The 14,595-nt window shown below is 36.0% G+C and overlaps 1 protein-coding gene across 1 annotated transcript in view; it reads left to right on the top strand.

Annotated features, from left to right (window-relative positions):
* LOC150077218 (sodium-dependent phosphate transporter 1-B-like) overlaps positions 1-14,595 on the top strand; it is a 137,632-nt gene that overhangs the window by 15,632 nt on the left and 107,405 nt on the right. The window contains exon 3 of the mRNA XM_090386695.1: positions 11,256-11,353. Coding sequence (XP_090242821.1) covers positions 11,256-11,353 — 98 coding nt within the window. The remainder of the gene's footprint in view (positions 1-11,255; positions 11,354-14,595) is intronic.

The raw sequence follows: 14,595 nt of genomic DNA on the forward strand, positions 1-14,595 counted from the left end.
CTATTCAAATACTACTGACATTTAATTTATTGATTTTATTAATTTAAACTACCATGCCCCGAACTAGAGCAGCAAAGCAACGGGCACAAAGTGGCAGGAGTGTTGTGACTCGGGGGAGAACTGAGGGGGGCGATTCTCCAACGCGTCACAGCCTAAAAAAATGTGCAACTTGTGAAATGTTTGCCGAACTCTCTGGAACGGAACATGATATTGCCATGGGGGATGTCTTTGTGTGTGCGCGATGTAAGGAGTGTAAGGAAATCAGGCGACAACTCAGCGTTGTTATGGGCCTATATGAGAGTTTGAAGGACAGGGTGGATGCCCTCGAAGGAAATAAATTGAGGGGCCCATCAAGCTCTCAGCTGCCCACATCAACGCCAGAGCTTGCACTTGGTCATCACGCAACACAGCGGCAACCCCCAAGGCAGAATGCGCTGGTCCCACAGGAACTATTAGTTGTTGGTGACTCTATTGTCAGGGAAACGGGGAACATGCTATGTAAAAAGGGTAGGTGGAACAGGACCAGGGTATGTCTGCCAGGGGCAAAGGTTGATGACGTTGTAGAGCGGATATCATCTTTCAAGGGCACAAAAGGTGATATAGTTGTACACGTTGGCACTAATGATATTAAGAGTAGGAGACCGGAAGAATTACTCAACAAGTACAGGTCACTGTTGAAAAAAAGCCGAGAATTAGGGTTGAATTTGAAAGTGTCTGCAATTCTGCCCAGACACGATAGGAGGGAGTATATGATGAGAGCCTTGTCGATCAATTCGGCCCTGGAAAGATTGTGCAAGGCTCAAGGGGTAGAATTTTTTTCAGCCTGGACTGTACTTGTTAACAGGAGAGATTGCTTCTACAGGGATGGGATACACTTAAATAGAAAGGGTGCAAGAATATTTGCTGATGCTATCGAGGCAGCGTTAGGTGGGTCGGAAAACTGCTAGCTTGGGGGGATACAAAGACTAATAGTTTAACAGTAACCGCAGGCAGAGGTGAAGGTGATTCTTGCACAACTTCTATTAGAATAAGAAGCGACCTGGAGCGAGGGGTGTTGGGGGTTTCAGGGACGGATGGCAGTCATCCTGGAATAGTTGGGTATATGGGATGTGTTAGGGTAACAAGGAATAGGCATAGGTGCATGTATGCTTGCATGTATACCAATGCTAGAAGTATAGTAAATAAATTTGATGAATTTGAAGTGTTGGTCAAGACATCAAAGGCGGATATTGTTGGGATAGCAGAGACGTGGTGTCACAAAGATATAAGGAATGCAGAACTGGAATTTGGGGAGTACAATGTGTACAGAAAGGATAGACAGGACAGAAAGGGAGGAGGTGTTATGCTGTTAATTAAGAAAAACATAAAATCAAAAGAAGTGCATCCAGTTGATATAGATGGACAGTGCACTGTTGAGTCAGTTTGGTGTGACATAAGCACTGCAAAAGCAAAAATAAGAGTAGGAGTGTGTTATAGGCCTAATGACTCGAATGAGTACAATGAACAATTGTACAGAGAAATAGAGTGGGCCAGTAAATCAGAATGTCTTATAATGGGGGATTTTAACTTCCCAGATATTGACTGGAACTTGTGGGTTGGTCACTCACACACTAGTCAGACTTTTGTGGATTTATTGGATGATTGTTTTCTGCAGCAGCATGTTCGAGAGGCAACCAGAGAAAGTAATACTCTTGATCTGGTTATCAGCAGTGATCATTCGTGTATTAAGAATTTGCAGATAAAGGAACCACTAGGTGGCAGTGATCACAGTGTGCTGAAGTGGGATTTACTCAAAGAGGTAACTACCGTCAGGGGTAAAGGAAAGGGTTTTTGCTTCCGTAAAGGAGAGTACAGTGGTCTCAGACAGTTTTTAAATTCTGTACAGTGGGATCGACTGACGATGTTACAAACAGTAAATTCTAAGTGGGAAGCATTCAAGGAATTAATCGTGGAAGCTACTAGATTTTTCATACCGATGAAGAAATATTGTTCAAGGTTTAGGCCTAAATGGTTATCAAATGAACTAATGAGACTCGTGACAGAGAAGAAAAATGCATGGGAAGCATATAAATTATCAGGCGACGCAGAAGCCTGTAGCAGATATAAGCTAGTCTGTAATCAGGTCACAAAGGAGGTTCGGCAGGCAAAGGCGGATTACGAGAAATCTTTGGCAAAAGATGCTAAGAAAAACAGCAAGGATTTCTTTACTTATATAAACTCTAAAAGGAAGGGGCTGAATATGATTGGTCCACTTGACATCGATGGTTCGACTGTTGATGATCCTGCTCAGATAGCAAACAAACTGAATGAGTATTTTGCATCTACATTCACACGTGAGGAATCATTACAGTTTGAAAATGGAAGAAGGTTATCAAATTGTAGCAGTGTGCTTAATGATTTTGTAATAACTGAGAGCAAAGTGGAGGAGAAATTGTTGAAGTTAAACATAAGAAAGGCACCTGGGGCGGATGGGATCTATCCAGTTATATTAAAGGTGGCGGCAAAGCAACTAAGCAAACCCTTAGCCATAATTATGAGAGCATCCTTGGATTCAGGGGAGGTTCCCACGGACTGGAGATGTGCAAATGTATCCCCAATTCACAAAGGAGGTTCGAAGGGTGACACGAATAATTACAGACCAGTTAGTTTAACTTCTGTTCCGGGTAAAATAATGGAGTCACTGGTTAAAGATGCATTGCAGGATCATCTAGACAAGACTGCAGCAATAATTCAGACACAGCATGGGTTTGTTAAGGGAAAGTCTTGTCTGACAAATTTGATTGGTTACTATGATGTGGTCACAAAGGAACTGGATGCAAAAAATAATTTTGATATCATATACTTGGATTTCAGGAAAGCTTTTGACACTGTTGCGCATGGAAGACTACTGTACAAATTGGAGCAGAATGGTATTAAGGGTAAGTTGCTACAATGGATAAAAGGATGGTTAAGTGGGAGAAGACAGAGGGTGGTAATCAATGGGTGCTGCTCTTCGTGGACTAATGTTATTAGTGGAGTCCCACAGGGTTCGGTGTTGGGTCCACTGTTGTTTTGTATATTTATCAATGATATTGATGAAGGTATATCAGGCTTAATGTCGAAGTTTGCAGATGACACGAAGGTTGGCAGGGTTGTTAATGACAGTAATGGCAGTGTGCTACTACAACAGGATCTAGATAATTTGGGCAGATGGGCTAAGAAGTGGCAACTGAAGTTTAACCTTGACAAATGCAAAGTACTGCATATGGGTAGAAGTAACCCCAGAGAAACGTACCAACTGTGTGGTACTACACTTAAGGTGGTAGAAAATGAAAAAGACCTGGGAGTAATTGTGCAGTCAGATATGAAGTTTTCTGAGCAATGTAGACAGGCTGCTAGGGCAGGTCATGGGGTTTTGTCAATGATATATAGGAATTTTGCTAGCAGGGAAAAGGAGGTGATTGTCCCTCTGTATAAGGCAATGGTCAGGCCACGCCTTGAGTACTGCGTACAGGTCTGGAGGCCTCATTTTAGGAAGGATGTAGATTTGCTTGAGCGTGTACAGAGAAGAGCAACACGATTGGTGAGGGGAATGAAGGGATCCTCTTACCAAGAGAGGCTTAAGTTCTGCAAATTGCAGTGGCTGGAGACTAGGCACCTGCGCGGTGATCTGATTGAGGTCTATAAGGCCTTGAATGGGTTGAGCACGCTGAATTCTGATGGGATCCTCCCACTCGTTCAGAATACGAACCTACGGGGACATAAGTTCAAATTAAGAAAGGATAGATGTAGAATAGATGTGCGGAAATTTGCCTTTAGCCAGCGGGTGGTTAATTGCTGGAACAAACTTCCATCTGTCGTTGTGGAAGTTGATAGGTTAAATAAATTTAAGGAGGAACTGGACAGGCAATTGGAGGGTATGGTGTGATTTTTTTTTTTTTTTTTTTTTTTTTTGGCTAATGCTGCATAAGCTCCTACACTTGCTTTCTTGCATCAAGTGCCACTACTACTACTACTACTACTACTACCTTAATGGTGGTACTCCATTTCACCATTGTTGCTCCTAGGATGTTTGTCACTATCGGATTATTATTATTATTATTATGGACTGCCAAATGATGCAAGAAAGCAAGCTTATGCAGCATCAGCTAAAAAAAAAAAAAAGGAGAATCCACATTTTCCATTTTACCTGTCTATCCCCTCTAACAGTTTATCTGGTTCTTCCTTTAATTTATTCAAACTACCGATCTCTACAACACCAGATGGGAGTTTGTTCTAATAATCAACTACCTCTGGCTGAAGGCAAATTTCTGTATATCCGACCTGCAACCATATTTCCTCAATTTGAATTATTGTTCCCTCGCGTGCAGTCAATCCATTCAAGGCCTTAAGCACCTCAGTCAGATCTCCTTACAGGTGCCTAGTCTGCAGATGCTGCAATATGCAAAACTGAAGCCTTTCCTGGTAAGAGCACCATTTTGCTCCCCTTGGTCTTGTTGTTCTTCACTGCACCCATTTCAACAGATTCATGTCCTTCCTAAAATGAGGCTTCCAGACTTTATTGTAGTACTCAAGATGTGGCCTAATTATTGTCTTATACAGAGGGATAATCACCTTCTTATCCCTGCTGGAAAAATTCCTGTATATCATTGACAAAAATCCCATGAGCTGTCTAGGTTGCCTGTTTGCACTGCTCAGTGAATCTCATATCTGACTGCACAGTTACCTCCAGGTCCTTTTTCATTCTCCACTGCTCTGAGTGTGGTACCACACAACTGATATAGTAATCTGGGATTACTGTTCCACCTAGATTTTGTTGCAGTGGCATAGCATAGCATAGCATAGCAAAGCGTGATTACTGTGATTATTTACCATGTCAATCTGTATCATCTGCAAACTTAAATATAAGTCTGATAATGCCTTTATCAATATCTTTAATAAATATAGAAAACAACTCTCTGTATTCTCCCACTCAACCATCCCTTTATTCACAGCAGTAACTTGCTTTTAATTACATACTGCTCCAATTTGTATAGGGTGTTATGTGCAACAGCATCAAAACTTTTCTGTACCACTAAAATTAAAATAAAAATTACAGTTGCTCAGAGCGAAATGGATACAAAAATATAGATTGTAACAGGTTTAATAATAGGAAATATACATATATTAGATTAGATACAAAAAGCTTTCAGTTATCTGGTTAACCTTCTTCAGTTGATATGAAATGACAGTTTCATATCAACGTACGCTGGGCAACCCACCACAACATTGACCCACACCGCGATGTCGTGATTGTGGATAAGTCCCGCCATTATCTGCACCATGCCTGGTTGGAATCGTTAAACATCAAATGCTCCAATACCTCAGTGAACAGAAACAGTGGTTGTCAAGTCCACCTTATCACCGAAGCAACGATCCTGTCCATTGACAAGCGCTGGCCACGTCCACATACATCACAACCACAGGCTTCAACCTCAAATAATTAGCCACGTGCTTCACGTACCAGATTGGCAGTACACGCCTCCATTCTAAATGTCATTTCATATCAACTGAAGAAGGTTAACTAGATAACTGAAAGCTTTATGTATCTAATCTAATATATGTATATTTCCTATTATTAAGCCTGTTACAATCTATATTTTTGTATCCGTTTTGCTCTGAGCAACTGTAATTTTAATTTTAGTAGTAATGAATCCGGAGCGCATAGGCCTCTTTAATCATAGCTTTTCTGTAGTTTGAGTATATGATTTTAAAATTATTTTTTTCCATTTAGTTCCTTTGCCACTGTGTCATAGTATCCAATCAGATTGGTCAGACAAGATTGTCCCTTAACAAATCTGTGCTGTGGCTGCAGATAACTGCATTCCTTTATTCACTTAAAATTTTCACTAAAAATAAACATATTAACGTAGTGTCCAGTCATACATGCCCCTTATTTACTGGTGATATACTACTTGTATGGCTTTTTTTTTTTTTTTTTTACCCAAATAATTCTTGGCATGCTTTTACTAAATTTTTCTGCTTGTATTCTTTACGTAACTACTTATTTGTTTTCAAAATCTACAAATTTTGGTTGCCACCAAAATCAATGTTAATAATTCCCCTAACAATTTATTTTGATATTCTTACCAAAACATAATATTGGAATGTACTGTTTCATTCTATTAAGTTTTTAAATTCATCTCCTGTTATCATGATTACAGGCTCTTGTTTATAAAAAAAACAAAACAAAATCATTAAAAATTGCAAATGTTTACAAGTGTTTATTTTAATCAATTATTTACCAGTCCTTCTAGTAAATAATTGAGCATTTCCCATTTGCTTCATTTTATGATAGTATAAGAGAAGATTTATATATATCGATTTTGGGACAAAGATACAAAGAATCTTATATTGTTTTTATTTTTTTTTCTGTTTATTAAAGATTAATACATTGTTTAATTGTTTAAAATTCATTCTTTCTTCATAATGCTTCAATAATTTTACACAATTCTTGTTAATATTCATGCACCAGATATATATCTTTATAATATTATTATTTCCCTCCTTTCTTTTTTTTGTTCTTTCTTTCTTTTTATAGCTTCTGTATATTTTTATTATAATCACCATATTTTCAAAATTTTTCCCTCCTCTCTCTTCCCCCCTCTCTCACTCACTCACTCACACACACACACTTACTTTTTTGTTTTTATTTACACTTAGCTAAAATTTGTTAGGCAAGAGTATGCAACTATTTTTTCTCTTACACTTTTTTCTTTCATTGTTTTTGTTAATATTTTGTGCACAGAGTACACAGAGTATAACCGAGTTCTTTTTGTTTTTATTTTGTTTTGTTTTTTAAACCCATATAAAATTTAGTTTCTTATACCTAATATTCATGAAATAGAAGGTATACTCTGTTGTAATCTATCATGAAAGAAAAGCACCGTCATCATAGATAGTTTCCTGTTATGTGACCTTCATGGAACAGGAACTGCAATCAACCCCTCCTGTTAGTCACTGTATGCTTTTATCATATTATCTTGGTAGTAAGTATGGTAGAAAATGTATAATTTAATAATTATTAATTTCCTGAATGCATTCAATATGATAGTAATTATGGATAGAACATGAAATTTTTTTTTTTTTTGCAGCTAAGAATTAATGAATAATTAATCCTTAGCTGCTTCTTCTGTGTTTTTATGTATTATTTGTGTGTTTATGTTGTGGAGGATGCATAACTATATGTAATATATTTTTTAAATATAAACATTTAGGTGAGTTAATTATACTAAAATCTGTATCTACAAATTAATAGTATGTAATTTGTGTATTAATTGTATATACACAATTAATACATTGTGTATTAATTGTATATTATTGCCTTGATTGCATCATTTGATCCTGATAACAGTTTTGTGATTCATTTTTGTGCGCCTCATGTGCTGAGGTGTCAAAATGCACTTTATGTACTATGATGTGACAACATGTATTTATACACTATAATATGACATGAACAAATCAGTGCACATTATTCATTTAACAGAAAGTATACTTTATTGAATCAGTTTCTTATTGTTTTTAAAGTAATGTTGTAGTTCACAAAGATGCTAATACTGAAATTGGATTAAGGTATTAATTCGTATTTCAAATGGCTATTTCAAATGTCATCATAAAATGAATATAATTAATTAATGAAGGTAATTAATGTTTTAAATATTGAAGCTTCTCTGCTACAGTAAACTATCTATAATAGTGACCGTCTTCCTGGGAGTATACTCTAAGGAAGAGGTAACTATAAGCTACTTAATGGAATTTGATATAGTGAAAATCAGTCCATAACCCTAAGATACAGTGTGAGGCACTCCTCCTACCTTCCCACTACCCTGGGAATTTTTATATGCCCTACAGCTCATCTGAAGAATAAATAGAATATTACTTATTCTCACTTCGAGAAAATAACTATAAAAAATATACATATAAAATATAAATATATATATAAAACATAAATATATATAAATATATAAATTTTACATAATATAAAATATATATATAGTAAAACCTCAAAAGGCTGGAATTATCAAACTTCCAACACTGTAGAGGGTAAATATGCTAGTTGGACTTAAAAAAAAAAAAAACCACCACAGCACTAGATGTATGCAATATGTTCTATTAATAATTTGTTTCTGTTTTAGATATTTCCCAGACTGCATGACATTGTCATTATGTGTAGTGTATAAAATCATTCGTTTTGTGGGACATTCAATACTAATTCATTGCATAGTACTTAATAGTATAGTAGTATGCATTTAGCTGCTAATGTGATTTGATTGCTGGAATCATATACTATTTATACCTCATATTAAAAAATATTGAACAACCAGAATTTTCAAAAATCTGGCATGCACGTAATGTTCTACTATATATATATATATATATATGTGTGTGTATTTATGTTCTGCTTTGTGTATATATACACACCCACATGCATGCACACACACAGGCACACGCACGCACGCACGCGCACACACACACACACACACACACACACACACACACACACACACACACACACACACACACACAGGCACATGCACGCGCACGCACACACACACACACACACACACACACACACACACACACACACACACACACACACACACACACACACACACACACACACACATGCACACCCACGCAGGTATCCATGTGCCTGTAAACTATGCAATTTACAGACACAAAGCACACTAATACTGTGTAGGATTTGTCACATATATGAGTGGAAGGAGGATAAGAGATAATTGTGAAAAGAAACTAATCATTCTACATGCATTTGTAAGTAAATGATGGTGATGATAATGACAATGTAATTGAAATTTTTATTTATATGCGCCCATGGAAGACTCTGCCTAGATGTCTGAAAATAGAGGGTTTGCTGTTGCCAGTCAAACTCACTTTGATATAATTGGACAGTCTGTTTCATAATCAGAAGGCATGATGTTTGTCTCAGTAATTGCTCTTCTTTGTGACTGACAGATACTCTCAGTCAAAGTATAAGATAAACTTTGTAAAGTGTAAAGCAGGCAGATTTTTCTGCTTTATGAATTATAACTGCATTAGTAGTTTTTTGTGTGTGCATTTTTTCATTTAGGCTTCTTGTTTCCAAACCCTTATACTAACTGATTTTTTGAAAATTTCTCTAGCCGTGTGCAAGTACAGAACCATACATGTGTGCAAATGTTTGCACACATTTAAGGAAGGATTACAAAAATTATTAGCAGGGATGGACAGATGTGGTAATTTTTTTTTTGTTGACTGATTCTGTATAAACTTACTTCTTTGCATTATTTTCTACTACTAATTCAAACAAGAGGTGCATGTATCCACTTATCTTTGCACATATTTCAACAAATCCTACATCCTTCTGAAATGAAGCAAGAGGAATCATTGTTAAACCTCATCTTCAACTGATTCTAAGTTTGTTCAAACTCGCACCTGATGGAAGTTTATTATTTATTTAACAATAAATAATTTGAGTGTTCAATAAATAATAAACTTCCATCTAGTGCAAAATTTGATACATCTATCCTTGCAACCATCTGTTTCAGTTTGAAGTTATGTCCGCTTATTATTATTATTATTATTATTATTATTATTATTAGCCATATGGTGCAAGGAAGCCTGAGGCTTATGCTGCACCAGCCAAAAAAAAAAAAAAAAATTCCCGGAGAGAGAAAGAGAGAGAGAGAGAGAGAGAGTAGAGTAGAGAGAGAGAGAGAGAGAAGTAGAAAGGAATCACCAGATATGAGCCCCTGGGGCCCAAGAGTCATCCACAAAAGAGTAAGGATGCCATCAGCATTCAGTTTATGCAACCCATCTAATGCCTTAAACACTTCAATCAGGTTTTCCTTGCAGGTGCTTAGTTTCCAGAACCGAAGTCTGTCTTGGTAAGCATATCCTTTTGTGCCCCTGACTAACCTTATTGCTCTTCTTTGCACCTGTTCCAACAGATCCCACATCCTTCTTAAATAAAGCTTCCAGACCAATATATAATACTCAAGATGTGACCAAACCATTGCCTCATATAATGGCATAATCACTTACTTTTCCATCTGGTAATATTGTGCAGGTGCCCTAGCAACCTTTCTGCACTACTTGGAAGAACTTTGTTCTGTACAATTACCTCCAAAGTCTTTGAGGTATGTTATTCTGGGATTACTGCATCCTATATGTATATGTTGCATTTATCAATGTTAAACCTTAACTGCCACTTCTCAATCCATCTGTCTAATTTTTCCAAGTCTTGTTGCAATAGCATACTTTGATTTCTATCATTAACCACCCTACCAACTTTTGCATCATCTGTAAACTTAGACATTATGCTTGATATGCTTTTATCAGTATCATTAATAAATATTGAAATAATAAAGGAACCAGTACTGAACCCTCAATTGATGTGATATCACAAAATTTGGTAATATTCTTATAGTCTCTCTCTCTCTCTCTCTCTCTCTCTCTCTCTCTCTCTCTCTTGTAAACTCTTCTGACGTAATGTGGTTGTTTCCTTAGAGCAGAGTTAAATGGAGGATGTGGAGTGACCAGCTGACAGCTTTGGGAAAATATGAAAATGGCATAGTTTCTCAGTAACATATAAATGATGGTGCACCATTACTAAATAATGCATACTTATTATTACTGAGAAATTGGACCATTCTTATACATTAGAGGGTGTCAAGATGCTTTATTCAGAGCGTGCGAGCATGTGTGTGTGTGTGTGTGTGTTCAAAAAATGTAACTTTAACCATGTGCATTTTGCCAAGGGAACTGTTAATTACTGTTTTAGAATATAAAGTATAGACACAGTGAGAAAAGTTATATTCGATGTGGAGTTGTTTTCAGATTTCAAGTAATGCATACTTATTATTACTGAGAAATTGGACCATTTTTATACCTTAGTGGGTGTCCAGATTCTTTATTCAGAGCACATTGTTTGTGTGTTCAATAAATGTAACTTTTAACATGTGTATTTTGCCAAGTGAACTGTTAATCACTGTTTTAGGATATAAAGTTTGAGACACAGTGAGAAAAGACATATTCGATGTGGAGATGTTTTCAGATTAAGTAATGATTTCAGATTTAAAGTAATGCATACTTATTATTACTGAGAAATTGGACCATTTTTCTACATTAGTGGGTGTCCAGATGCTTTATTCAGAGTGCAAGCATGCATGTGTGTTCAAAAAATGTAACTTTAAGCATGTGTATTTTGCCAAGTGAACTATTAATTACTGTTTCAGGATATAAAGTATCAGACACAGTGAGAAAAGGCATATTTGATGTGGAGATGTTTTCAGATTATGAGAAAGAATTAATGCTTGGAAACTTGGCTGCATTAATATTGGTAAGTATTGTATCTAGTGTATTTATTTTAATTTAAGCAAATATTAAAAATTCACCCTAATAAAATAGGGTATCATTCTTTTATCAGCCTTTGTTTTCATTTTTATATGGTTATTTTATATTGTTTACTCTTAATATTTTATTATAAATTATTGATAGTTGTTATGGGATAGTGTGTGTGTGTGTGTGTGTGTGTAAAAGATACTTCATTAAAAATTGTTGTTGAGTTTTGTGCATATTAGCTTTCCAAAGAGTGCTCCAGAAATTCCATGAACTTCGTACAGTAAATATAGGGTGTTAATAAAAGGTTGGGTGCTGCTTACAGGAATGGTTGTGTATGTCAAAATGTTGAGAAAAGTCCATATAAAAGTCTCCTGAGGCTCTGTTTCCAAGTTAAAACTCTGTTCTGAATTCTGAAATTTCAGGGGAAAACACCTACCACAGAAAGTAGATCAAAGAAATTATTATTTCTGTCAAAATCATATGTTAATGTGTGCATACTACCTTTAAAATAAATACTCAAAATGTGAACCTCAAGCATATGTAAATACATACTACTATAGATTTGCTGATATGCTCAAAAATACAGTCAGACCTCTATATAACGAAATCGATCATTCACTTGAAAAAATTCTTTAAACAGAAATTTTGTTATAAGGAAATATGACCTTTTCAACAATGAAAAATACTGTAATTCAACATTCAGGAATATAGTAAAAGATGAAAAATAAATCAGAAATAAGTGGGAATGAATAAATTTTCTAACATTTTAAAACAATTAATTTATTAATATGTACATATTAAGAAATGACTACTTACATAACGTGCACAATATATTAGTACACTTTTAAGAATAATTTCATAATCGAGGCAGAAAAGTTGACTAGCGTGACTTCTCGGTATACAGTAGAGCCAGTTATATAGGTTTTACGGACACCACTAAATTGGGTGCCTCCGTAGTCAGGTGGGCAGGAGCAGCAGTGTGTAGCACATGCTTTTTGATTAGACCGGAGTTTGAGCCCGTGACCACCAAATACGGAGGATGCAGAAAGGTCAGGAAATGACTACCGCATATCCCCGGAGCAATATGGCCTTAGTTGCTAATGCTCCTAAAAACCAAATATCAAACAACAACAACAACAAACCACTAAATTGTGGAATATTTTGGCTCTTAATTCTTAATCCTTTTTGCTCTTCATTTGTGCTTTCTACAGCATCAGCTGTATTGCTTAAAGGCCAGAGGTGCGAACAATGTGTACCCAAGTCTCTCTAAATCAGTTCGTTAATATGGAAATTTTCTTCGTTATACGGAAACTATTTTCAATGTAATGGCCAATGGGAAATGAAAAAAATTTGCTAAATAGAAAATTTCACTATATGGAAGTTCGTTAAAGAGAGGTCTGACTGTACCTGCATTCCATGAATTCATTGTCTCCTCTTTTCGAACTTCAAGATTGGTAACTGGAGAAAGTTTTGGGGAACTGCAGAAGAAATTAGTCACTTCAAGCGAACCACCGTAAATAAAATACAAGTGGATTGAGGTCCATGAGCAGGCAGGTCAATCAATCCTTCCATTTACCCATGATGGTTGGCATTCAATACTGTCTTGTTGAAATGAGCAGGTGTACCATTGTGAATGAACCACATGTGCTTTTTAGTTGCAAGTGGAATTTACACCTCCTTTGAGGCAAATAATTTTTTTAAAAAAGTGGTTGTAGTTCTGTGGTGTTAGGGCAGAAAAGGACATATTATATAATTGTCAACAATACCTGCCCAGACATTGATACTGAACTGTTGTTGGTGCTTCAGCCATATGATGGTGTGATGTTTTATTTTGGTGTGAACATACACAGAATAACCAACTCCAATGTAACAAAGTCTGCCTGCTGTAGACCATGCTCTCTGCAAATGATAGTGGTACAAATGATTTTCCCTTGTGATATGCCAGATAGTCACATAGATTATGCCTTCCTTTACTGCTTTTCTGTACTCTCCAGGACTTCGTTCTTTGCAGTTTAGCACTTGTTTTTTTTTTCAGTGAAACTGTATTTGCAGATCTTTGTTTCTTGTAGTTTGCTGGTTGGGTTTGAACAGTCATCTTAACCCCCTCATCTTTCATTTAAAATGGTTTTGTATTGGCCAGATGTCAGTGCAGAAACTTTTCTGTGCAGGGGCATTTAACTTCTGCATAGGTTCCTTGGCTAGCCCGTGCATAAGCATAGCTGTCATTTCTGTAAATGAGCATCTACTCTTCCAGTGTTATAGTATTTAGAATGTGAGCATTTTAAATATCTTAAAAATGGGAAAAATTCTAACTAATATCTTAAATGTAAACTCAGCGTAATTTTGAATTCAAAAATAGTAACACCAAACTGCATCACACATTTACTTACATATAATGACTGTATATCTTTAAACAGCCACAAGGTCCATTTTTTTACATTAATTAACAATAGATTGGCTGGAAATGATCAAAACACTTAATAATAATAGATTTGCATGATAATGAGTATAGTTATTATGCAAAATTTTGGAAATACAAACAGAACTGTAATTCAGGATTGGGGCTTTGGCAGTATTTGTTTACATGACTTTTCTCATTGTTTTGAGATGAGTAACCTATCTTGCAAGTAGTGCCCTACTTTTTTATTAGCATCCCCTGTAAGGACCTAGATCTCATTTAATGGAGGGGCATGAAATTTTCATAGACAATGATTGTAGTACTTGCCAGCAGAGTGGAATGACAGTACATGTATTCTTATTCTGTCAGCATATAGAAATTCTATATGCTGACAGAATAAGAATTAAACAGTTAATATGGGTTTATTTATAATAGCCTGCTAATTGCTGGTTATTATTGATAGTATATGTTTTGTAAAAGTGTCATTTTACAAAATGACACTTTTGTATAATGACAAAAGTCATTTTACAAAAGAGTCATCACGAAACAAGTAAATACATGGGCTGTGTTAGGGTAGCTAAGAATAATAACAGGTGCATGTATACTTATGTATGCACCAATGTTAGGAGTTTGGTAAATAAATTTGATGAATTTGAGGTGTTGGTCAAAACATCAAAGGCAGATATTGTTGGGATATCAGAGACGTGGTGACACACAGATATAAGGAATGCAGAATTGGAAATTGGGAAGTACAATGTGTACAGGATGGATAGACAGGATAGGAAGGGAGGAGGGGGTTATGCTGTAGTTAAGAAACATAAAATGTAAGGAAGTGC

This window comes from Mastigoproctus giganteus, chromosome 12 (genome assembly GCF_048544385.1).
Source record: "Mastigoproctus giganteus isolate SK-2022 chromosome 12, ASM4854438v1, whole genome shotgun sequence".
Classification (NCBI taxonomy): Eukaryota; Metazoa; Arthropoda; class Arachnida; order Uropygi; family Thelyphonidae; genus Mastigoproctus; species Mastigoproctus giganteus.